Source organism: Prionailurus bengalensis, chromosome D2 (genome assembly GCF_016509475.1).
Source record: "Prionailurus bengalensis isolate Pbe53 chromosome D2, Fcat_Pben_1.1_paternal_pri, whole genome shotgun sequence".
NCBI classification, from domain to species: Eukaryota; Metazoa; Chordata; class Mammalia; order Carnivora; family Felidae; genus Prionailurus; species Prionailurus bengalensis.
This window is the reverse complement of record NC_057351.1, coordinates 18,530,805-18,556,555: the sequence shown is the minus strand read 5'-3', so window position 1 is coordinate 18,556,555 and position 25,751 is coordinate 18,530,805. Positions and strand designations below refer to the sequence as shown.

Sequence of the window (25,751 nt, the reverse complement as noted above, 5' to 3'; positions counted from 1 at the left end):
GGGCACGGAGTCGTTCCATAACCTCAGGCAGTTTACATGACATCCCTGAGGCCGTATTCTCATTGGCAAACTGGGGAGAAAGCTCTCTACCTCATAGGTGATTGTAATTGTTACTTGAGATAACAAATACAGAGCACCCAGCAGAGGGTACATACTCCATAAATGTGAGCTCCCATCCGCCTCCCTTCACTAGTCCAGAGCCTGAGGCACAAGCCCAACCAGCAGACCCAGATTTGAGTCATCCACACAAACAGCTGCAGTAATGGGAGTGAACACACTTTTGGTTAAGTCTAAAAAGCAAAACTGGTCCTTAAGCACATTTATAATTTTACAAAACAGTTTTAATTCGAAGATTCAAAAGAATCCGTATGACTTATTTAAGAATATTACAGTTACACAGTGTGAGAGGGTTAGTATGGCATCTCATTTGATCACAATAAATATGCATCATTGAAAAGATCAAAGGTTTTATTTCATATACACTAGTGTTCATACGGAGGCAATATCAACTTCATAGGAAACTTCCAACTTAATGATTTCATGAAGAAACAGGCTCATAAAACGTCATTTCATCAACTTACGATGAGATCAGTACTTGGAGATAAAATTCCCAAAAGAGAAGAAACCTTCCGACCAATTCCTGAAAGCATGCCTTGTCCTTGAGGCAAGATATGTTGATGAATCTTTCCTAAACTTTCAGGTATCAGTCGAATCAGCTGGCTTCCCGATGAGGACAAAATAAAACTTTCTCCCTATGAACAAATATTGTGAAATTCGTTAAGTAAGCTTCTATAACTAAGATGAAGAACATTAACAAAAAATGCTTTGATACAGAGATAAATGATCTAGCATCTCCCTTAAAACAGATTTAAAAGAATAAAAAAAGAAAACTTTATTAAAATGATTTACTTATGAATCCATTCACATAATACTACTAATTCTACATAGGAAACCTTGAGTTGCAATTCTGTTTTTTTCATTGAGTGTCTGAATTCTGGGTTTTTTTTTTTTTTTAATTTTTTTTTTTTTTCAACGTTTTTATTTATTTTTGGGACAGAGAGAGACAGAGCATGAACGGGGGAGGGGCAGAGAGAGAGGGGACACAGAATCGGAAACAGGCTCCAGCCTCTGAGCCATCAGCCCAGAGCCCGATGCGGGGCTCGAACTCACAGACCGCGAGATCGTGACCTGGCTGAAGTCGGACGCTTAACCGACTGCGCCACCCAGGCGCCCCTGAATTCTGGTTTTTAAATTACAGGTTCATCACATTACAGGTTCAACAAATCAAGTACCACATTTTATTCTTTGGTCGACCTACAGAGTGTATTTTAGCAAACCAGACTTCATAACGTCTAAGGGCTTCAAAGTCACCATCAGAAAATATCTCTGAAAGGGGCGCCTGGGTGGCGCAGTCGGTTAAGCATCCGACTTCAGCCAGGTCACGATCTCGAGGTCCGTGGGTTCGACGGGCTCTGGGCTGATGGCTCAGAGCCTGGAGCCTGTTTCCGATTCTGTGTCTCCCTCTCTCTCTGCCCCTCCCCCGTTCATGCTCTGTCTCTCTCTGTCCCAAAAATAAAAAAAATAAATAAAAATAAAAAAAATAAAAAACGCTGGGAAAAAAAAAAAAAAAGAAAATATTTCTGAAAGAAATGAATACCGCTGGCTACTATCCGATACTGGTATTTCAGAGTCCTAGGAGAAGGGCTTTCCTTTGTCCAACTGTTCAAATCCTAGACTCTTACATTCTTCTCTTGGCTCCTGAATTCCTCTCTGGCCTGTATGGTCTATTCAAAACCCTGTATTTTTAGTTGTTCACATCTCACTTCCAAGTCAAATTACAGCTTTCCAATACATATAAAAGAATATCTATTGTATACCTGCACTGCTGTTAGGAAACTGTAAGTCTTATCACCTCCTAAATCCACGAAGGTCTCTGTGTAGATGTCTTCACTGGCAAGGCTTGGCCAATAGCGGATGGATCCTTCTCTGGTGGCAACCATGACAGCCACAGCCTTGAAACAAGATCATAACACTCAGCAATCACCGTAAAAAGAAGGACCCTAAAGCTAGCAATTTGGTGACACTGATAAAAAGAAAACAGGGCAATTTATTATTTAATAGAAATTAGGGGGAAAAAACCACCTCTTTTTTTGTATTTTAAAAATTATCACACTATAAAATCGACTTTCTTTTCCTTTTGTTGTGCAGTTCTATAAATTTTAACACACGCAAAGATCCATGTAACTACCACCACAATAAGAATACAGCACAGTTCCATTAACACCCAAAACTCCCTAGTGCTATCTTATCCCTTTATGATCAGACCTTTCCCCTATCCTAACCCTGGCAACCACTACTTCCATCATCATAGTTTCATCTTTCTGAGAATGTCCAGCAAATGAAACCATACAGAATGTAGCCTTTAAGCACTAGTTGATCTCACTCAGCATGTCTCTGAGATACATCCAGGTTGTCACTTGTATCAAGAGTTCATTCCTTTTTACTGCTGAGTACTATTCCATTCTATGGATGAAACCATTCGTTTATTCATTCACTCGCTAAAGGACATTTGGGTTGTTCCCACCTTTGGCTATCATAAATAATGTGATATGAATACTGTAACATTTTTACAGTTTCCAGTAATTTCCAGTAATTTCCAGTTGCTCTACATCCTTGTCAGCACTTGCCAGTTCAAGTACTTTGTATTTCAGCCACTGTAATAGGTAGTACTGTGATACCTCACTCTAGTTTTGATTTGCATTTCTCTAATGACTAATGACGTGAACATCTCTGTGACATCCTTACATCCTCTTTGATAAAGTGTCTGTTCAAGTCCTGTGCCCTGTTCTTAAATTGGGTTGTTTGTTTTCTTATTAAACTTTCAGAGTTTGTTTTACATTCTAGATATAAGTCCTCTGTTGGACATATAACTTGGAAAGATTCTCTCCCAGTCTGTAGCTTGTTTCTTCATTTTCTTGTCAGTGTCTCTGACACCAAGTTTCTAATTTTGATGAAGTCCGACTTATCTTTTTCTTTTATGAATCACGCTTTCGGTAATTTCCCAAAACTCTTTGTCTAACGCCACGTCATGATGATTTTCTCCTGTTTTCTTCTAAACATTTTACATCTAGACCTATGATCCATTTTGAGTTAACCTTTGTGTACGGTATGAGGTGTTTTTTTGTTTTGTTTTTTGCATAAGGATGTCCAATGGTCCCAGCACCATTTACTGCAAAGACTACCCTGACTTCACTGAATTGCTACTGCAGCTCTGTTAAAGACCAAAGGGACACCTCTTTGTTGATCTGTATCTGCACTCTCTATTCTGTTCAGTTGCCCTTAGGTGTCTACCTCTTTGCCAATACTAGTATCTTGATTCCTGTAGCTTTACAGTTATGTCACTGAATCAACTTGGATAATGTTGATTGGATAATTCCTCCAATGTTACAACTTCCCTTATTTAAATTAAAAAAAAAAAATACACACACACACACACACACACACACACACATCAAGCATTTAAGTCACCTACCTGAGTAGAATGTGCTTCACCTGAGGTAGCAGAATAAGAGAGAGCCACCAAGTCAGCACTCCAGTGGAAGTCACTTGGTGGCAGCTGAAGCTCTTTGCAAACAGATAACTAAAGAAAAAACCCAAACAAACAAAAAAATCTTTCACATCAAATCCGATTCTTTGCATATGCACCCCGACTTCACGATTTCCCTTCCCTGTACATTTCAGAATCTGAGTCATTGCTGGAAATACCATTCTACAAACGTACTTTTTTCTCACATCTTTTTGATCAGGTTTTCGTCAGGCCCTTCAGTCATTTTAAAGCAAAATATTTTAAGAGATATAGAATCAGAAAAACTTAAGAGCTACACCAAACTCTGAACATCAACTAGCCCAGTATCTTTCTAGACTAAAAAAACTCTGCAAGACTTAAGAGAAGTCATACTTCCCTTAAAGAAGTATGTAGGCTTCCCATGGAATTTTCCCAGTCTAGTCTTGATTTATTTGACATCTAAAATCAGCATGACTACAGAGCAATTAATTATACCAAGGTGTCTAGAAAATATTTCTTAGCCTCAGCCAAATTATTAGGCTCCTTCTGCTGACTCTTCATGGCCCCCAGAACTTTCCCTCACCTATGCTCTTAACTACAAATACTATCTTCTAGGCAGAAGTACAGAGGCCAGCAGACATGAAGAGTTTAAGTAAGCAAGAATCCCCAGGTCCAACAGAACAATGGCCCAGTAACAGTGACCAGTGAGTGGTTGCAAGAGAGTATGCCTCATCTGGAACAGACAGGAAAATAGGTTGCTGAGGATAAGTTCCCAGAAATGCAAATGATAACCCCATGTGAGAAACCGACAACTGAAAGTTAAACTAGCAACTGCTAAAATTGGTATCATTTTTTTCCCATTAAACACCATTTAGTAGATTCAGTGAATCATAGTCCTATCTTAGAAATATATAACCTCAGGGGCGCCTGCAGGGCTCAGTCGGTTAGGCATCCGACTCTTGATATCAGCGCAGATCATGACACCAGGGTCATGGGATTGAGCCCAGCATCAATCACGTGGGATTGAGCTCCACACTCAGCATGGAGCCTGCTTAAGATTCTCCCTCACTCTCTCTCTCAAAAGAAAAAAATTAAAAAAAGAAATAAGCTCAGTTCATTAGCTAATGTGGGCAGCATTTATTCTTAAATTTCATTAGGCAGACTGGTATGGCATTCATAACACTCACTAAAAATTTTAATAACATGGATCCTATTTAAAATTATGAAAGGGGAGAAACTTTTTTTCCCAACATAAAAATGTGAATGTATGCTCTGCAATTCATACCACTACGAAAATGCAAATCTAATGAGTAAATTCAGATTGTGTCCTCCAACAACTCTAAAAATTTAGAGTAAAAATTAAGAGCCAACTGGTAATCATTTCCTCTTCTCCTTCTAGCTCTCTCAAGAGCCATTACCTTAGTAATAGGTGACAGAGCAATCTTCCAAATAATGAGTTTCTCTTTGCAGACCAGACAAGCCCATCCACCTTCATCTATGTGAACAGTCAGCTGATCATCAACTAAAAAAAAAAAGTACATAACTTACATATTTAACCTCAAAGAATGAGTAAGAAAAACTATAACAACAACAAAAAAAGAAACAGAAAAGAAAAACTGTTAAAATTCCTTATACCAAGATCTTCTTTATGGATACATTCTTTATTAAAAAAAAAAAAGTAATTACCACAGATAAAAAAGATTCATTCATATCAAAAAAATGCCCTTGAGTAATTCAAGAGTTAGAGTTATTAATATCCAAAACAAGAGAGCCATTTAACTTTGATAACCACTTTAAGAAATGTATCTGAAGGCAAAGGTATATTTTGGCCTTAGGTTTACTATCTTTTAATATTGGCCATAAACAAGTATCTTACTTTCTACAATATTTAGTAACATTCATAATTTTATTTTGGTACAGAAATGCAAATAATAATCTCTCTCATTAAATATATAAAGAATTTCAAGAAAAATATTATTCCTTCAAAAGAACATGACTTTCAAATACCTTCTTTAAAAGTTTGATAAGTCACTTCATTATACGTAGACATCAAGGGTTGCATTCCATAGTAAGTGACAAAACTAAATTAGTATATTGCTGTCATAAGCACCGGTGGTGGTAAACCTCAGTTAAGTGTGTTAGCCCTGGAAACTTAATTAATTTGAGCTCTGCTCTTTGCCTAAAGCAGGGTAGAAGGGCAAAATAAAAGGCATCAATAATCTACAAGCTAAAATACTAAATCATGCCTAGGCTAAGTGTGGGCTTTTGCTGAATTAGAGTATCTGTTCAATATTTTCATTTCCTGAAAGCAATATAGCAGCTCCAAATACTCTACTGGTAAACCTGTGAGGTCCCTGACTTAACACACAGCACTTGGTACGTTTCCATATTCAGAAAAGTTCTTCAAGTTTACACACCCTTAAGTTTACACATCCTGATTTTGAGGGACTCTCTCCTCTGAGGCTGTGTACTATTTGTTATTAACAGTCTGGTGGCATGAACCAGGAGTATGTTAAAAGGTTTAAATACTATTTGAGCTGAAATTTTTAGAGGACTAAAGAAAAATATAATACATGCTATATATATAATTAAAACAAGACAAGTACATGATGGAGGTTACAGTGGAAGTTTAGTTGTCTGAAAACCTCTGTACCTGGGTTCCCAAGGACTCACAGGCAAGATACATAGTTCAAGTTGATGAGAAATATTCCTTCTAGAATGGAGTACTTTAAACTTATTTGACCATCATTCACAATATGAGATATATTTTATATCATGATGCATTCACATGTAATTTAAGTAAAACACACAAAACTTATGTAACATTATGACATAAAATGCACTCTGATGTTTTGCTTTCAGTTTTTTTAAGTGCTGGCCATGAACCACTAAACTGATTCCAGTCACTACCTACAGTTTGAAAAACACTGTTCCAAAAAAATCACAGAAATCCAGAATTGAATCATAAATAAAAATGACTTGGGCAGATCATGGAGGATGCTGTGAACTTTGTTCTGCCAGTCACCCAACCCCTTATCCTTACTGTTGCCTTTCTGATGCTTGCGTGACTGCATCTTCCAAACTCCCACCCTAATTCTCTGCCAACAGAATCTTCTGAAGGTACTTTACACTGATAACATAAATGTGTACATATAGCCTCTGGGATACTACAAAGGATCCAGAAATGGAGGTAAGACTTGATCTTATAATAACGTTATTATACCCATACTCATAACATGACGGAGTGGTCTTTTAAGCTAAGCTTCACACTCGCAATCAAATTTTGAAATTGGACTGAGTTTTGCATATGCAGTGTTTACGACCATTGAAGAAGTAATCTGTGGTAAAAATGGACTCATTCTGCTTCTCAAATTTATTATATTTTGCAATTCATGGAAAACCAAATGTTACCTGTTTCTACCCCATTTAAGTGAAGGTATATACCAGAAAAAGCACAAATTTCAATCTCGGACCCAGGGACAGGCTTCATTTTGAATTGCTAATATAGGCAAATGGAAATGACACTCACCTTCAGCCAATGTTAGGGCTTCCATTACTTTAACAGGGAGAGAAGATCCAAATGTTTTCACATCATAGTTCATAGACTCAGTTACACAGTGGTGTGGCAGTATTCGTGTAGGTGTTCCTCTAAAGAAAAGAGACCATACAACTTGCATCATATTTAAAATTTTCCGTTATGCTTACTTTTATGTACTATTTTCATATAAAGAAAAGATCTTTGATAAACAAGAAAAAAAATGAGCTGTAGCAGTAAAAGAAAACTCTGGCTCATGTGTACTGTGTAAATATATTTTACATTTAAAAAAGACTGACAGGATATAGGAAAATTTGGCTTCTGACTCTTATGCTCTAGTAATCAGATGTGTGCTCCGTTCACTTAAACTCTATATAACTGTATCCTTCCCTATGTAATACAAAGGTTGGACTAGATCACCATTTTCCAAATTGTGGGTCATTGCGAGGGTCTCAATTAACATTTCTGAAAAATAAAATAGAATACAAACTAGAATTTATCCTACACTGTGGCCAAAAAGTTTTACAAACATTGGATTAGATTATCTTTTAGCTCTCATCAGCTCTGGAATTTTTTTTTAATGTTTATTTATTTTTAGAGAGAGAGAGACAGAGCACAAGTGGGGGAGGGCGGAGAGAGAGGGAGACACAGAATCCAAAGTAGGCTTCAAGCTCCGAGCTGTCAGCACAGAGCCTGACGCAGGGCTTGAACTCACAGACCATGAGATCGTGACCTGAGCCGAAGTCGGATGCTTAACCACCTGAGCCACCCAGGTGCCCCTAGAATTTTTTTTAATTGAAGTATAACTGACACACAACGTTACTTTAGTTTCAGATGTACAACACGGTGATTCGAAACTCTATGCTATGCTCACAAGGACAGTTACCATCTGTCACCACGCAATCCTATTACAGTACTGTGGACTATATTCCCTAGGCTGTACTTTTCATCACCATTATTTACCCATTTCCTAACTGGAAGCCTGTACCTCTCACTCCCCTTCACCCATTTTGCCCTCTTCAGTTCTAGGATTACATGAAATCTACCAGATTTCTATAACTAAGAAATTAAATAGGGTCATGACTATCTGCTGTTACCTGTTCTTTAAGAGCAGATACAGTGTAGAAATTAGATCTTTTCACCTTGTCAACATTCAAAAAATAATGCAAAGTTACCAGTATAAAATTTATTCCATCTCTTATCATGAGGATTAAGTGAGCTTTGTTTCTTGAGAGTATTACAACAAAGATTTTTCTTTAAATGATCACTGGAAAGTAAAAAGAGATTTGAAACAAAACGCATTAAATAAAGTACAGCTTTACTTTTCTCAAAGGTAGTAAAAAAAACACTGACAAGATCACCACTTTGAAGAGCACTTTCGAGATGTAAAAGTCAAAGATGCAGTGAATTCTTTAAAAATCATGTCTCCGGGGGCGCCTGGGTGGCGCAGTCGGTTAAGCGTCCGACTTCAGCCAGGTCACGATCTCGCGGTCCGTGAGTTCGAGCCCCGCGTCAGGCTCTGGGCTGATGGCTCAGAGCCTGGAGCCTGCTTCCGATTCCGTGTCTCCCTCTCTCTGCCCCTCCCCCGTTCATGCTCTGTGTCTCTCTCTGTCTCAAAAATAAAATAAACGTTAAAAAAAAATTAAAAAAAAAAAAATCATGTCTCCGGGCGCCTGGGTGGCTCAGTCGGTTAAGCATCCGATTTCGGCTCAGGTCATGATCTCGCGGTCTGTGAGTTCAAGCCCAGCATCGGGCTCTGTGCTGACTGCTCAGAGCCTGGAACCTGTTTCAGATTCTGTGTCTCCCTCTCTCTCTCTCTGACCCTCCCCCGTTCATGTTCTGTCTCTCTCTGTCTCAAAAATGAATAAACGTTAAAAAAAAATTAAAAAAAAAATCATGACTCCTTGGAGCACCCGGGTGGCTCAGTGGGTTAAACAACCGAATCCTCTTTTCTGCTCAGGTCATGATCTCATGGTTGGTGAGTTTGAGCCCCACATCGGGCTCCGAGATGACAGTGTGGAGCCTTGGGATTCTCTCTCTCTCTGTCCCTCCTGTGCACACTCTCTCTCAAAGTAAGTAAAATAAACTTAAAAAAATTAAAAACCATTTCTCCTTTAAAGTATTGCAAATATCTATAGATAAATTTTAACTATAAGCTCAAGACCCAGTATTACACTTTTCTTGCAAAGGAAAATTCTTTTTTCGTAGATGAATTCGGAGGAAACTACTCAGAAACATGTTACCTTCTAAAGTTCTAGATTAATTATGAAAGGGGGATGCAGAGCATGGTTTAAGGAATGATGTGGACTGATGTGCCACACTTTTATTTGGGAGCAAAACTACTATTCTTTTTTTTTTTTTTAATTTTTTTTTTCAACGTTTATTTATTTTTGGGACAGAGAGAGACAGAGCATGAACAGGGGAGGGGCAGAGAGAGAGGGAGACACAGAATTGGAAACAGGCTCCAGGCTCCAGGCTCCGAGCCATCAGCCCAGAGCCCGACGCGGGGCTCGAACTCACGGACCGCGAGATCGTGACCTGGCTGAAGTCGGATGCTTAACCGACTGCGCCACCCAGGCGCCCCCAAAACTCCTATTCTTATCTCACTGCTAGGAAAGACTTTCCCCTATTAATTTAGCTGCAAAGATAGCTTCTCTTGCTAAAAGTCATGTAATTATCAGTCAGCAGATATTAATAGCAGTAACTATGTTAGGCATAACATGACTTTCCAGAATTGGAGATCCTCATTCCCACCGTCGTCGAGGGTTTTCGTATTGATTCATTTGGCCTTAAGAGAAGCAGGCTCAGGTCGCCTATTATTGCCATTTCACCAAATGAATCATGACTGACTTACAATGGAAGACGGGGGTAGTAAGGAGGCAGGTAACCACTGACTGAAATCCAATTTGTTCACTTCTACACAGAGGTAATTCCATGAAAAGTGCAAAGTGAAGGCTTAAGAGATGAATTAAACTCAGGCTGAAGTAACTACTCGCAAAGATGGCGAAGGTCTAGTTCCCCCAGCCTTGGCATTACCTCCCCGCCCCCTCCTCCGCGTTCCGAAGGCGTCTGGAGACACTACCCCATCAGGCCCACTGAAGCCCGTAAGCCTATTGTTCACCAGCCCCAACCGGGGACGATCACCTACCGCGAGCTCAGCGAGCTACGCCGGCCGACCGGCGAAAAGAGCGCCGGGGAGCTGACTGCAGACCCCAGGGATAGACCTTTCCTGCTTGTCGCCCGGGGCGTGGAGCCCGGCGCGACTCCGGCCAGCGGGCCCCTTCGAGTCCCGGGCCCCGGTGTCCGCGGAGAGGAGACGGCCGGGAACATGACGGAAAGGAGAGGCGACAGATACTCCGCCTGTGGGGGTGAAACTCCGCTCGCGCGCCGAGCTTGAACACCCGGGAACGGGAGGGCGCGCGCTGATGACGTAAAAGCACGGCGCCGAGCCGCGGGGCGTGGTCGAGGTGGCGGGGGAAAGCGCGCGGTCAGACGTCAAAGGGCCGCGCCGAGGCGCGGGGCGTGGTGGGGGCGGTTTGGAAGGGGGCGCGCGGCAATGACGTCAGAGGGTAGTGTCCCGCCGCGAGGCGTGAGCACAGCGGTGACTAGTGTGGAGGGTTCTAGGCAGCTGGCGGGTGTCTCTAGCCTCCGGAGAAGTGAAACTGGAAAGCCAGGTGCCCTTCTCGACTCCGGTGGGTGGGGCTGGCCCGCTAGCAGCCTGAAGGCAAAGCCTCTCTGCACGCTGGTCTTTTCTGAGCCTCTTGGGGAACTGGAAAGTGTCCGTCGCTGAGAAGGGAGAAAAACCGAAAAGCTGTCACTGGTTTCACTCTTAGCGTTGTATTTGTTGGTCTCTAGGTTTGTCATTCCCCATTCAGCCCCGCACTGTCTTATCCACGCTAGTAACACCCCAAGTCCACCTCTATCCCGGATCTTGGTAAAAAACTGCGGGCTCCTAACACTTTGCCCTGCATGTCTTGCAGACACCTCACAATACACCTGCTAAATTCTTGTTTTCCTTTTGGACCCCTCTCCTACCACCTCTGCCCTACTTGGTAAAATCGGCCGATCACCCAAGTCAAAAATAAGAGCGCTACCCTAGAGTCATTCTTCACGCTTCCCGCCACTGCAACAGGCTGGTACACTGTGGCTCCTGAATACAGTCCATGGATGTCAGCCTCCCGCAGTGTATGGTGGGGACCGCGAGTGAAACAGTAGATACTCAGGACTATGCCTTGGGGCAGCGGAGTGCTTCTTTATCACTACCGAGGATGCGACATTTTCCTAGTGGCTGCCATTTCCTAATTAAAAAAAAATTCATTTCCTTACTTTGGGCCTCATTTTAAATAGTATAGTCTCTCATACGGGGAAATCAAGAAGAAGGGCATAGCGTAGTGCGGTGGCTCTCACACTCAAGGGTGCTTCATCACCTGGAGGGCTTGTTAAGCCGCATTGCTGCCCACCCACAGCGTCTGAGTCCTAGGTCTGGGCTAAGGCTTGCGTGTTTACATTTCTAACAAGTTTCCAGTTGTTGATGATGCTGCTGTCTGGGGACATTTTGATAACGACTGGTGTAGTAATTGAGTGCATAGACTCGAATCCAATGGGACTTGCTTCAAATCTCACCTCTGCTATTTGCTATCTGTGTCACCTTTTTGAGACTTTATTAGATTACGAATAGTACTCACTTGTGAGAATTAGATAATATAGATATGACTATATTTGTGGATGTCAAAAAACACAAACATAGTGAGGGCAAACAAGCTGAAAACCAGCATTTCCAATAAATAATACTCTTTAAGAAAATCAGTAAGAGAAAGCAAGCTACCCCAATAGGAAAAGATGGAAATGTACGAAGGGCATGAGCTAGCGTTAAGTCAAAGACCACAAATGACCAAAAACAATGAAAAGGTCTTCAACTTCACTAGTAATTATTAAGAAATGCAAATCAAACCACCCATCAGTATTATTTGCCAGTTGAATTAGCTGGAAGGTTTTAAAAAATGAAAAGAGCTCATGTTGAAAGGCTGCGGGGGGAAGAGGCGCTGATGTATACACTTCTGGTGAGATTTTTAGAAGTTAGTACAGTCTTTTAAGCAGACAATCTATCAAAAAGCCTTATAACTTGTATGTGCTCCTTAAACTTGGCAATTAGAAATTTGTCTGAAGTTTTAGAAGTTTATCTGAACAAATCACATCATAACAAAGATAGTATTGTTTATAATAGCAAGGAATATGGAAGGATACCCAATGATAGATTTATAGTATATTCGCATTATAGAATTCTATATGGTTAAAAAGACTACACGTAGATGTGTGTAATGAATACTTAAAGGACATAGGAAAATACCAAATTTTAAAAAGCAGATTGGTCAAAAAATAGTATGTCCAATACGAGCCCATTTTTTTTTTTAACCGAGATAAAGTACCTCCTAAGTATAGACATGTAAGTACAAGTGTGAGATGCTCAACCTCAACACGTGCCTCCCTTCTGTACACCCTTCCTAAAGTACGGCCCTTTCAGTTAAGACCAAACTTTGATTTATGTGGTAGTAATCACTGCAATGAACAAGAGGATAGTAGCCAGAACTACATCCCGTGACTGTGGCGGAATCGTTAGACTTCCATTATCACCAACATAATGGTGACAATATTAAAATGGAAAGGCAGGGAAACAATGGAGAACTCATCATGGAAATCATCCATGCCCCAGCCAGTGTCCAAGGTATTCATTTAATTGCCCTCTAATGCCAGTGGAACTTTTGGAGACAATGCCAAATTTCGTTGCAGCTTTCCAAGTCCTTCGAGCGGGGAAGCACGCATATTGTTTCCATTAGTTCTGCAGTCAGCAAACCGTCAAGGGCCAGAGAGCACCTGCTTGCAGGCCGTACGGTCTGTTGCAACTGCTCACAAGTTGGCTGTGGTCCAATAAAACTCTGTTTATGGACACTGAAGTTTGAACTTCAGAGAACTTTGATGCGTTATGAGATCTTTTTCTTTTGATTTTTTAAAAACCATTTAAAACTGTAAAAACCATCCTTAGCTTGCAGGCCGTAGAAATCAGGCAGCAGGCTGCACTTTGGTGACCCACAGGTTAGTTTCAGGAGGGAGGCACTGGTCCTTTATTAGCATAGGACCTAACAAAATAGAGGATGATCAATGTTTCTCGAATGAGTTGAATGAATAGATTACCATGATGCCTCAGATGTAGAAATCACGGAGAACACCCCCAAAGGAACATTTACAAGGTAGTTGTACTATACTCCTTTCATTAATATACTTAATGTTTTACAACATTTACGTTTGTTTTATTTTCTAGCCACTTTGGCATTTTTATGGAATAAAATGGATTTCCCAAAATAGAGCCCTAATTTATAAAACTGTATTTGCAAGGGTTTAGCCTATAATGGCTTATTTGGCTTGTGATTATTCCCTGAGAAGCAGTCAGGTCCGCGGTCAGAGAAGGCCTTGCACATAGAGATGAGCCTGGGAGGGCGGACAACAAAATGTTAAGCTCATTAACGTGAAATTTTATCTTCACGCGTAAAATTTCAGGTGATTAAAATGTCCTTTTTTGCTTATTTTCTAAATTGCCCCTATGAATATACACATCCTTCAATGGCTCTCCATACATGTAGGATGACAACTAAGATTTTCAGCATGATATTGAAGGTCCCCCCCCCCCCCCCCGCCATGATCCGGCTATTTCTCTAATTTTTTCTTGTATACGGCATCAATGCTGAATGAATTACAACTTGCCTAGTCCTATTTCCTCTTCTGTGAAAAGGGGATGATAGGTATTTATTTAAATTATAGGACCGTCAAAGTATCAAACGTGGTAACTCGTGCAAACACTCAGGAAACAAAGCGGTAGGAACCACGGTAGGGGCAGCGACACCTCTGTGATATTTAGCTATCTTCTTGTAATTAATTTTTATCTGCCTCATCCCTCCTTCTGAACAGAAGCCCCTTGAGGGCAGGTGCTAATCTGTCCACTCCACAGCACAGTTCCTCGTCCGTGGTAGGGGCAGGGGATACTTATTTCTTGCACGGAAGCAACTAATTACAATGTTTCTGTGGGACTACGGACAACACTGATTCCACCTTTAGCCCTCCGTCTTGTCCATGTTTGCTCCATGACCTCCCTTGTGTTCCGGGCCCCTTGAAGATTAACATACATACCTTAGAAATGACCGCCAAGGCTGGGAGGGACGGAGGCTTGCTTTGGCCTCCCATAAATCTTGTAGAGATAACATAGTCTTTCCCCTGCGTGATGCCTGGATGGTGCCACGAGACCTAATTACAGGTTCGCGGTCAGGTGCATGCAAGCCCTTTGATCTCCCTATAGTGCCCTATAAAATCTCTAGACTAAGGTCTCAACTTTGCGGAGAATATTTGTGCAGCTGCCTGGATGGTCGTCCACCCGAACTCCCATCAGTAAGTTACCTTGAATAAAACCGTGTGTGGACTGAATGGAGGCACCTGCTTCGTTTTCCAGTCTTTCAATGCTGTCTCAGTTTGGGGGATACTTTACTATCCCTCCCTCACCTTCTAACAGTTTATAAATAGAAAATAAAAAAGACAGTAACAATCTTAGGTAAGGAGGAAATGAAGGGAACTTGTAATTACTACTTACTTTATTTGTAATGTCAGTTTTTTCCTTATTTCTGAATCTCCAAAGCCAAATTCTAGTGAGAAACTGAATGTAATAAGGTTCTATAAGAAGTGACAGACACAGATAAAGTTCACTATAAATTTTAATCCAGGATATAAAATGTTCCCTAAAGACACAATTGAACATTTTTGTATTAGAGAATAAAATGTAATGATCAAATTCAATTTTGTCAATACTTCTATGGCACAAAGAGATCCACCCTTGTCGTTGTGTTTTGTCTGCTTTCTGAGAACCACACCATAACAGCAAATTGTACAAAGAATGCAAGTAAAGGTTGTGAAAATGATTGTCACAGATGTACTGCTTCCTCATTCAAAGAACATGGAGTTCGTTCATTCACTGAGTTCACTTTATTCAATAATAAACTCCTTTATGTAGAATGAAATCTAATACTCTGTGCTTATCATGAAATAGTGATCTCTCCTTCCAGTATAATCAGCGAACTAATAAATATGTGGAACAAGGGAAAGCCTCTATTTTCATTACATCAACATAGGTATTTCTTAGATTCTGGCATCGTCAATGTAAAAAAAAAAACCACTTTTTCTTGAGGCAACAACAAATTAACAGCACTGGTTTGAAATATGGCAAATCTAACGGCTCTCAGCATTGCTTTATGAGTTCCGAGGCATTTGGGTGCATAAAACTATAACCATAAATAAAAATGACTATTGTCCCCTTTTTAGAAGAGTGACAAGTTCTTAACGTTTCATGACGTTGTACAGAATAGAAAGAACTAAGCTTTCTTCCAATGTTTTAAGGCTGAAAATTATTTAGGTTTTTGCCTCATTGAGTGAAATTTCAAATGTATTTAAATAACTGATGAAAAGTAACATTTGGTGAGGAACTATACATTTTTTAAAGATAATTGTCAAAATACATGCCTTTGGGTGACTTCAATGTAGAATTCATTTTTACCTCTTAATAATACCTGGCAGTTCATGCCTCACTTCCCACAGTAACAAATGCGTGAATAATGAAAATAGAAGTTTTCTTATTCAAAGGATGGGCTTCTTAACCCTTTTTAAAACTCGTCAGGCTTTCGCGTGCTAAGGATTTTGAAAGCCACACACATTCAAACAGTCTCATCCCAGAGGAACACATATTCCTAAACTCTCATACCTCTGAAAATACAGGAAGTATGGAATGTAAACGTTCCCATCTTGTCATGTGATGTTTACGATTTCTGTAGGTCCGTATGTGAGGTTCACTTCATGAGATTACCAGAATTAAAAAAAGGGAAGATTTTCATCTTCTAGTAAAATCAGACACAAAGGAGGTAGAACACTACCGAGAAGATTACACAGTGATTGGAAAACTCACCTAAAATAATTAAGCCTTTTATTTAAAATCCCCTTTTAAAAATTGTCATGTGACAATAGTTTCAATCTGTAATGGCAGGTAAGAAAAAACAAATGAGGTGCCACGTTATATTAACTAAAGTATTCCAAGAGAAAAGAAAGTAAAACACCTGAAAATAATCTCAGTGCTAGAGACATTTAGAAAGTTACCGTGATTAAAACTCTGAATAAAAAGGTCTTGAGAACAGGTGCATCTCAAAACAATATTTTACCCACCCTGGGAAAAAACAGGCATACTTAAGATAACTTGCAGTGCGACGCCCAGATTTCACATCCTCTCTAAGTTCGTTTATTCCTGTGACCATGTTTCGCTCTAAAGTCTCTTGCGTTCACTTCATCGGTAACTACTTCTTCATGCGGACTCAACTTTGCTTGTTCATTAATCTTCTGTATATCCCGTTGGGTTTTGAAAGAAGTTCTTCATGTCTCCCACGTTCTGTGATCTTTCCTTGGTCAAGAACAGCCACCGTATTAGCATTCTTAATGGTGGACAGACGGTGGGCGATAATCAACACCGTCCTACCTTCCATGAGTCGGTCTAGAGCTTCTTGCACAAGGTACTCATTTTCAGCATCCAGGGCACTTAAACAGGAAACCCACATGAGAAAGCAAAGCTGTCAGTGCCACCCATACTGCGTATTTACGTGTTTCCTGTTGCACACACAGCTGTCCTGAACCGGCAGTGAATTTTCACTGCGATCAAAATGACAACCTCTTGGGTTTACTATCTACCTCTTAGAGCGTAAAGATACTACAAAGGAAGCTCGGCACCCTTGATTTCCACACAACTTGCGGGACCGCTGCTGAGTAGAGTGACTCGGGGCTCATCACAAACGTGTCTAGGTTGAGACTAGAACACTCAACTTACGACTCAGCCTGTCCACTGGCCTCGTTAAGTCACACTCGGGCACTTTAAAGTGGAAGGGGGGATAACGGCATTTTTCAGCTGTATCACTTTGAAGTAAGGAGTAATATTTGGTAAAGGAAGAATGTGGCTTATACAATCATACATACGATTAAGATATCCTCACCTGGTGGCTTCGTCTAGGAGAAGGATTTTGGGATTCTGAAGAAAGAAAAACGTTAAAAAGAAAAGGAACACAATTTTATTAGGAAAACACAAACTCTCAGGAATAAAAAAAAAAAAAAAGTACTGATACGTGACCCAACGGGGATGAACCTCGAAAACGTTCTGCCAAGTGAAAGAAGCCAAACCCCAAATTCTACAAACTGTAGGACTCCATTGATCTCAAATGTCCAGAAAGGCAAATCCAGACAGATAGAAAATTACAGTGGTGATGGCCTGGGACTAGAGGTGGGGAGAAGAAAAGCTACAAGTGTGTACAAGGGAATCTGGGGTGATAGAAATGTTCTAAAATTGGACCATGTGACAATTGAACGATTGTAAATTTCCTAAAGGTCGCTGCAAAGTACATTTAAAACTGGTGAATTTTATGGTATGCTTCAATATAGCTGTTTTTTTGAAACCTTACCTAAGAGGGCGCCGGGGTGGCTCAGTCGGTTAAGTGTCTGACTCGATTTTGGCTCAGGTCATGACCTCACGACTCGTGGGATGGAGCCGCACATCAGGTTCTGAGCTCACAGCTGGAGCCCGCTTGTGATTCTCTCTCTCTGCCCCTCCCTCACTCTCTCTCTCTCTCTGTCTCCACCCCTCCCTCCCTCACTCTCTCTCTCTCAAAATAAGTAACCATTTAAAAAAAAAGTTTTAGGGGCACCTGGGTGGCTCAGTTGGTTAGATGTTGGACTCTTGATTTTGGCTCAGGTCATCTCATGGTTCGTGAGTTCAAGCCCTGCATCGAGCTCACTGCTGTCAGCACAGAGCCCTCTTACAAATCTCTCTCTTTCCCTCAGTCTTTGCCCCCTCCCTCACTCATGCACTCTCACTCTCTCTCAAAAAATAAATGATAAGAAAACTGAAACAAATTTTTTTTTCATAAAAAAAGTTTTAAAGTAAAACCTCACCTATGACCCTGAGGAGAAAAGTTATACAGCAAAGGGGAAGGCTATCATTTGCTAAGAAATACAATGTCTGGGGCCTTAAGCTAAAATGGCTTTCCCTCTCTTCTTAGGAGTCCTGTATAAGTATTTCCAGTCTGTACTACTATTAAGTTGAGCAGGTGACTATAGACGATACGAGGAATCATACTTGTCTTGTTTGATATTTTGAATTAATCACTGTTTCACTCATTAGACTGTATGCTTCAGGATGGAAGGTTCATGTGCCAAACTTCTCTCCCTCCAACAACTCTAGCATAGTCCTGGGCTCCTCATACCCAAGAAATAACTTGTTAAATTGGGACGAGACGTACCGGGTGGAACACTCCCCACCCATCTTTCACCAGAACTCTCAACCACATACCTCTCCTCCCCCTCCAAAAAAAACAAAACGAAGAAGAGTAGTAAATTACAAATGATAAGCTCCCTAATTAAAAATGAGAACAAGAACCACAAAAAATCCCGGCCAAGTGGCTTGAAGCTTACCTTAAGCAGAGCACGGGCAATTGCAATCCGCTGTTTCTGTCCACCTGACAATGACAATGTTTTTTTTTTAAAAAACTTGAAAGCCTTAACAAAAATTCTTGGTAATAGGATTTTCTGATCAGCTACGCGGCAGTTTGAAGACAGCTTCTTCCAGTTAGTCACAGCTGAGGTGGGTCGGGGGACAGAGACCTCTGTTTAAAATATACTGTTGCCTCACCAACCTCAAAATTAGTAACAAACATTATTATCGTAGCTAACATTTACTGAGGAGTTCCGCTGTGCCGGGCATTGTCTGAATGTGTTACGATGTTACCTCGTTCAATCTTGAAAAAATCCTATGAAGTGGATTCTGTAATCATTCCCTTTTCACGGATGAAAAACCAAGGCAGAAAATAATCAGTCTGAGGTCTATAAGTTGGTAGGTGGCAGAGCGGAGGTCTGAACCAACAGCGAAGGCCTATGCTCTAAACCGCTACACGCACCGCTTCCCTTGCAGAACATCCCATGTGGCAAGGAAACCGAAAGTCAAGACATCAAGGGGTCTCTGAACAGTATGTGAAGGGGATGGGAGCCGATATGGGAGCAGAGGGCATCCGTGGTGCTGGGGCCTGTCATTCTGCTGCTCTACCTCAGGGCGCTACTCCCGACACCTTCCGTCCTCATGCTGTCCTCCTGTCTTTCCTTTCCTGGGGGACAACAGGCACAGGGAGCAGTCCGTGTGCGTGCACAGAACAGGAGAAAACCAAGAGAAGAAACCACCGGGGCGCCTGGGTGGCTCAGTCGGTTAAGTGTCCGACTTCAGCTCAGGTCATGATTTCACAGTTTGTGAGTTCGAGCCCCGCATCAGGCTCTGTGCTGATGGCTCAGAGCCTGGAGCCTGTTTCGGATTCTGTGTCTCCCTCTCTCTCTCTGCTCGTCCCCCACTTGCACTTCTCTCTCTCTCTCTCTCTCTCTCCCTGTCTCTCTCTCTCTCTCTCTCTCTCTCTCTCTCTCTCTCCCCGTCCAAATTAAATAAACATTAAAAAATCTTTTTTAAAAATATTTACTCTCTGGCCCTTTAATGAAACTCCTGGTCTAACGGGCAAAGTACAGAGTGGGGAATAAAGAATTCTTCAATTTCAGTTCCGTTCCTGATTCACAGCCTCTGCCTCCCTGGACAGATCATCTTGCTACCCTGTGTTTGTCTTCTTTTCTGCAAAATTCAAGGATTTCAAGTTGCAAAACACATTTTTTCTCAGGTGAGAAAAAAGCTGCTGTGGCTATTACTCAGTGGGACGCTGCGTGGGAATCTGGGAACACCTTTGGGGTAGAAAGTGAAGGACACTGGGGGGCAGTCCACACACAGAAGAAGTTTTAGAAAATGGAAAGGCAAATTGCATAAACTCTAAGGACAAGAGCCTAATTAGAAATTAATACTGCCATACGAAATGCTGGAGAGTTCTCTGGAACAGCAAGTTTTCGTTACAAAGCAGTAACAAAAAGGTACCTGACAGGAGAACGCCCTTTTCTCCGACCACAGTGTTGAATCCTTGGGGGAAATTCCGGATGAAAGCACCTGCATTGGCTACATCAGCCACTTTTTCTATCTGCTCGGCAGTCACCGAGGAGGGGTCGTCCGCACCGTAAGCAATGTTCTCAGCAATTGAGCAAGAAAACAAAACTGGTTCCTGCGCATTGGAAATACAACATATTTATTGCAAATTTCAACACAGACTTCAAACATATCTAGTAAATATAGTGAAGCTTAATACAGTACTTCTATCTAAGAAACTATGAAATTGCTCCCCAAGAACACACAGTCGGCCGCTGAGTAACATGAGGGTTAGACGGGTGCTGATCCCCGTGCAGTCAAAAATCCGAGTATAACTTTCGACTCCCCAAAAACCTAGCCACTAATAGTCTACTGCTGACTGGAAGCCTTACTGATAACATAAAGCAGGTGATTACTATGTATCTTGTATGTTCTATGTATTCCATACCGTATTCTTCCAATAAAGCAAGCTAAAGAAAATGTTATTAGGAAATCATAAGGAAGAGAAAGCACATTCACAGTACTGCACTATGAAAATCCACACATGAGTGGCCCCATGCAGTTCAAACCCATGTTGTTCAAGGGTTTTCTCAATTCTACTCCCTCATTCTCCATAAATTCGCCCAGCCGACTTCTAAAAAATTCATGTTGTTCCATGAACAGGATTGATTTCATCATTATACTGCAGGAAATGAGATTCCACAGCAGGTGCCTGGCACACGGTAGATACTTCATAAATGCAAGCTCCTCCCCTTAGGAATTGTCAGGTATGGAAGATGCCGAGTCCACCTGAACTTTCCAGCTGTGGGCTTCCCGCTGAGAATCAAGGGGGGAATCCATCTCTATGCATTACTTTTAGAAATATACACAAACCAGGGTGGGGACATGACATTTTCACAGAACCCTGTGGAACAGTCCTGAGAAGCAAATAAACCTCCAGCTTCTTTTCTTCATCCCTAAACAATATGCACTACTGGTATACTTATACAACCAAGCAACCCCCCGCCCCTGCTCCTCGCCTAGGGGAGTGGGGGCAGGGGTAAGGTCTGAGGGGAGGCTCAGATTTGTCTGCTGTGCACATAGCCTGGTAATAAAAAATATAAACAACTGCGTCAAAAATTCCCTGCACCAAAGGGTCGCGTGAAAACAGCCCCATCAAAGTCGCCGTATTACACTAACATTTTGCTTCGAAATCCGCGACCTCTGTGCAAGGAGACGCTGGCTCTTGCCCGAATCTTGGCTTGCTTACTATCCCTGAAGCCCATTGTGGGAAACCGTAGACTGTGCTGGTGACCAAGATGGGAACTGTGGAGGAGTCAGTAAAACGTCGAAAACTTCTATTGTTTTCTCCTCACCCTCTAGACTATCTGCTCTACAAAGTAACATGAGTCCCCAGCTTTTGATAAAAATCGGTTTCGATTGGATCAAGTGTTTAAGGTCCGCAGGATACAGCTCTGTTTCCAAGTCTACAAAACCTGTGGGTGAGATCAGTTCGGTACATCTGGAAAACTTCCTTCTCTTTTGGGAGGGTCAGTCTAAGGCAAAAATAAATAATAAAAGCAAAATGAAAGGACAAGGACAATAAAAATAGAAACCTCTCTTCCTACCTGACTCACTGTCCCAATCTTGGATCTCAGCCAGACTGGATTCAGCTGACGGATATCATGGCCATCGAGACTGATAGTTCCTTGTAGAGAGGAGAGGAAAGTCACGGAGTGTCACGGGGCCAGTGACTCATGAAAACAGAGAAAGGGTCTGGTGGAAAAAACTCCACACTCGGTTCTTTCAAAGATTACAAGTACATTCAAAATCTCCAAACGGAATCTAAAATCAACATGTTTCATGGAACTTCCATGTGTCCCGTCTCCCTGCAGCGGGTGGCTGACCAGCCCGTCTCCTCGCTCATCCACGCAGCTCACTTTGCTGCAATGGCTGCCTTTCTGGAATGACTCAGGGCCCCACAAGAAGATGCACCTGTGCGAAACGGACTCAGGAGAGAGTTACATGGAAGGGGGCAAGCAGCGAGGTGTCCACTGGCTGTCACAGACGCTGGCAGTGGTGGCACGGCTCTGAAGCTGGCACCTGTGACAGTGGCCGCCCCACCCTGGAGCTTGCGGGCCACGTCAGCATCAGCAACCACCTCGAAGGCCTGGTTCTGCAGTGAAGTTACGAGACGTGTCCTGGGAGTTTAACCCCCCCAGTGATTTTTTTTTTTTTTAGCTCTTTTATTCTTCCTTAAAATATCTCTTCCTGCATAAATGCAGTTGGAAGAGAATCATTATCCGCCACCGAGAATCTGATACCAGAGCAGAACATCTAAATAATCAGATGTAACCCTGCGACCCTCGCTAACAGAATTAATTCTACAACGCTCAGTAATGCTTGGTGATGACGATGATGGTGACTCAGAAAAGCCATTCCTTCTCAGCGGTGTGGGATTCTACAAGCCGGCTGTAAACGTTCGCCAACTGGCAAACATCTGAGGTCTTTGGCTTAAAAAGTACAAGTGTATATATATTTATATATAGCCTACCCAAGGCTGGAATTTATGATGAGGCAGTTTATGATAAAGAAACCACAGGCTTAATATCCTGACTTGCTTTGCATTCACTTCACTGGGACTTTTCTCAATTCAGAATTTTATAGCAAGTAGAGTGAATCAAAACAGGGATTCCAGAGGCAAACAGTGGAGCTAACACCCATTTTAACGCAGTTGGCTATTCTGCGGGTCAGGGTCCGCAAGTCAAATACTTATCTGGCACACAGCCAGCTCTCTCGTTGTTTTAACCAAAAAGCACAGCTACAAAAGCCACGAGACGTATTCCTTTTAAATTAATGATGTGGTTCTTTACTAACAAGCAGTTGTTTTCTTGTTGAGAAACATCCTTGTTGTCTCAATCCAGAATGAAAGCCATACATAAGGACTGTCTACTTCAGGCTCTGATATAAAGACGGATATAGACTTTATAATTATGTGCGGTGATGGATGTCAACGAGACCTTCCGTAAGATCTACATACAGCAAATCAGGTTGTACACCCGGAACTAATATAATACTATATGTCAATTACCTCTTAATTGACAAAGGACATAAGGAAGTAAACTAACATGTTCTCTGCTCTAAAAGATGCTATGATCCAGTTAAAAACAAAATAAAAACCAGGGCGAGAAAAATCCATTAAAAAAATTCCTACTACCTCAAAATGACTTCAAGAAAGCAGTCACAAACTAGAAGTGAACCACGGACTGCCAAATCACCGGTCTGCACGCTGGCCACGGGGCAGTTCACGGGCGGATGCAGCCCGAAGGCTTCCAGAGAAGCTTTACAAGCTGAGCGGCTGGCACAGAGAGGCACTTACTCCGCGGCTGCTGGGCAGTGATGCTCTGCCACACGTGGGGCACCTTCCCGTAGGCTGCGGGGCAGCCCTGCCTGTCCTCTCCCAGGATGGGGGCGTCAGAAGGAGACACCGGCACGGGAGAGGAGGCAGAATTCAGGAAGTCGCTCGGGACTTGAAGAGGCCAGACAGGAACTCTACAAACTGCCTGACGGGGCTTCTGTGTACTCTTAAGAGGGACCCCCTTGTATAGGGGCTTCCTTTCCTCGGAACAAACCCTCTAGCATCCAGAAGTCTCACACTACAAGTCGTTGCCTAATTTGGTCCTCTCCCAGAACACAGGGGTAGGGGGGCTCTGGAGAGGCCTCCCACCCTACCAGGCGATGACCCACTCACCAGAAATGGGGTCATACAACCTCAGCAGGAGGGACAGCACCGTTGATTTGCCAGAACCACTTGGGCCAACCAGCGCCGTGACCGACGCTGACGGGATACAAAGGCTGAAATCCTGGAATATAGGCACCTCCGGGCGAGAGGGGTAGGCGAAATGCACGTTCCGAAACTCCAGAGTGCCCTGGAAACTTTCCTGGTTTAAAACGCCCCCTTCTGAAACAAGACAGAGTACGAGTTCCTTAACGCAAAGATCAAACGGACAGCGGAACTCCATTCTCCCACTCGTCTGACTCCAGGCGGTGCCGGGCCACGGCCACCACACTCCCCCGGACTGTGAGCCCTTCCCGGGCAAGCCCGGAAGAGGCCTCCGTCTAACGCTCACCCGGAGCCTGCTCTGCACGCACTCTGTGCGAGGCACGATACCTCTGCGTTCGTCTGAGCCTCATGGCCTTGATGGGCAGAGGTGACTGTCCCAGTTTTACTGACGGGACACGGAGTCTCAGAGACAACCGCCTGCCCAAGCCAACGGGCAGCGGAGCGACCGTCCCCCCGTAGGGCAGTCTGGTTTCGAAGCCGATTGCCTTCCCCCTCTGTGCCGCCACCTCGAGTTCCTCGGGTGCAGGGTTTGTCTTCTCTTCTCTAAATGTCTTGAGAGAAGGATGACAGAGGGCTGAGCATTGTACACCAGCCGCAGAGCCAGAGGGATCCGAGGGCTGCTCTGTCCTCGTATTCCTCACCCTGCCGATGACTCGGGAGTAGCCACTCCGTCTCCCTCAGCCGGGCTTACTTCCTCCAGCCTGTCACACTGGAGAATACTGGGGCTGAGCAGCAATCAGTGTCCTGGGAGTCAGCGAGTGACGGAGTGGCCACTGCTTCTAGGTCACGTAGCTCCCCGGAGCGCTAGCTTCTAGGGAAGGAGTTGACGAAGGAGATGGCTCTAGCCAATTAACACCAGCATCCGCTAGCCCACCCCCCTCCCCAAGCCAAGAAATTTGGAGGCTTTTAATGTGTGACCTGCCTTCCTTTCCCCCCGCCCCGCCCTCGCCCCAACACAAACATCAAAAGCACTACAGAAGACAAATCTGGCGGACTGGCCAGGGCCCTTCCCATCTGTACCCCCGGGTGGTACTCGCTTCCTTCCTGCTGCTGGTGATAACAGATCACCGGCAGGACTGACACACTGCATGGTCAGCCCCCACGCTTCCTCTGTCCTTCCCCTCCCACCACCTGCCCCTCTGATCACCCTTTCTGTAACGTGGCAAGGACAACACCCTTGTCACGCTCAGCCTTCACAGGTAGAGCTGGTCTAACTGTCCCGAGCCACATTTTTTTTTTTTTAACTGTTTAGGTATTTATTTTGAGAGAGAGAAAGAGAGAGAGCGCAAGCGAGCAAGGGAGAAGCAGAGAATCCCAAGCAGGCTCTGAGCCGCCAGCACAGAGGGGAAGGGAGGGGGTTCAAACGCATGAACGGCGAGATCATGACCCGAGCTGAAATCGAAAGTTGGATGCTCAGCCAACTGAGCCACCCAGGCACCCCCAAAGCAACATTTGTCTAATCCCAGCAAAGAACAAACCCGTGGGATACCCACCGTCAAAAGGCAGCTCAGGCTTTCTCTCGAGGAGCTCCCAAAGGCGTCCCCCGGCACCCAGTCCTTTCATCAGCTCCGAGTAGAAAGAGCTCAGCCCTAAGGACGAGAAGCAAACATACTCATCACCAATGCCAGGAAACAACCATCTGCTACAGCCCTCTGCAAACAGTAACGGTAACTTGCTTTTAATATGACATCTGTTCACTTTCAAACAGGATTTGAGGCAACTGCCTGGGAATCTGTACTCAAAATTCCCTCTGTCTCATACC

General features: G+C 42.9%; 2 protein-coding genes across 5 annotated transcripts in view; both read right to left on the bottom strand.

The window, feature by feature from the left end:
• The window catches only part of NUP133 (nucleoporin 133), a 58,707-nt gene extending 48,162 nt beyond the window's left edge, over nt 1-10,545 (bottom strand). The window contains exons 1-6 of the mRNA XM_043596353.1: nt 10,249-10,545; nt 7,095-7,213; nt 4,984-5,087; nt 3,533-3,640; nt 1,878-2,012; nt 582-752 (exon numbers count right to left, since the gene is read on the bottom strand). Coding sequence (XP_043452288.1) covers nt 582-752; nt 1,878-2,012; nt 3,533-3,640; nt 4,984-5,087; nt 7,095-7,213; nt 10,249-10,430 — 819 coding nt within the window. The 5' untranslated portion in view covers nt 10,431-10,545. The remainder of the gene's footprint in view (nt 1-581; nt 753-1,877; nt 2,013-3,532; nt 3,641-4,983; nt 5,088-7,094; nt 7,214-10,248) is intronic.
• Nucleotides 10,546-14,836: 4,291 nt separating this feature from the next.
• The window catches only part of ABCB10 (ATP binding cassette subfamily B member 10), a 33,756-nt gene continuing 22,841 nt past the window's right edge, over nt 14,837-25,751 (bottom strand). For 3 of the 4 annotated variants that reach the window (XM_043596348.1, XM_043596350.1, XM_043596351.1), the window contains 7 exons: nt 25,483-25,578; nt 23,897-24,106; nt 21,774-21,853; nt 20,122-20,302; nt 18,636-18,679; nt 17,165-17,199; nt 14,837-16,715 (listed from right to left, as the gene is read on the bottom strand). In XM_043596348.1, the coding sequence (XP_043452283.1) occupies nt 16,496-16,715; nt 17,165-17,199; nt 18,636-18,679; nt 20,122-20,302; nt 21,774-21,853; nt 23,897-24,106; nt 25,483-25,578 (866 nt within the window). In that variant the 3' untranslated portion in view covers nt 14,837-16,495. The remainder of the gene's footprint in view (nt 16,716-17,164; nt 17,200-18,635; nt 18,680-20,121; nt 20,303-21,773; nt 21,854-23,896; nt 24,107-25,482; nt 25,579-25,751) is intronic. The other variant, XM_043596349.1, reaches the window with a different exon arrangement.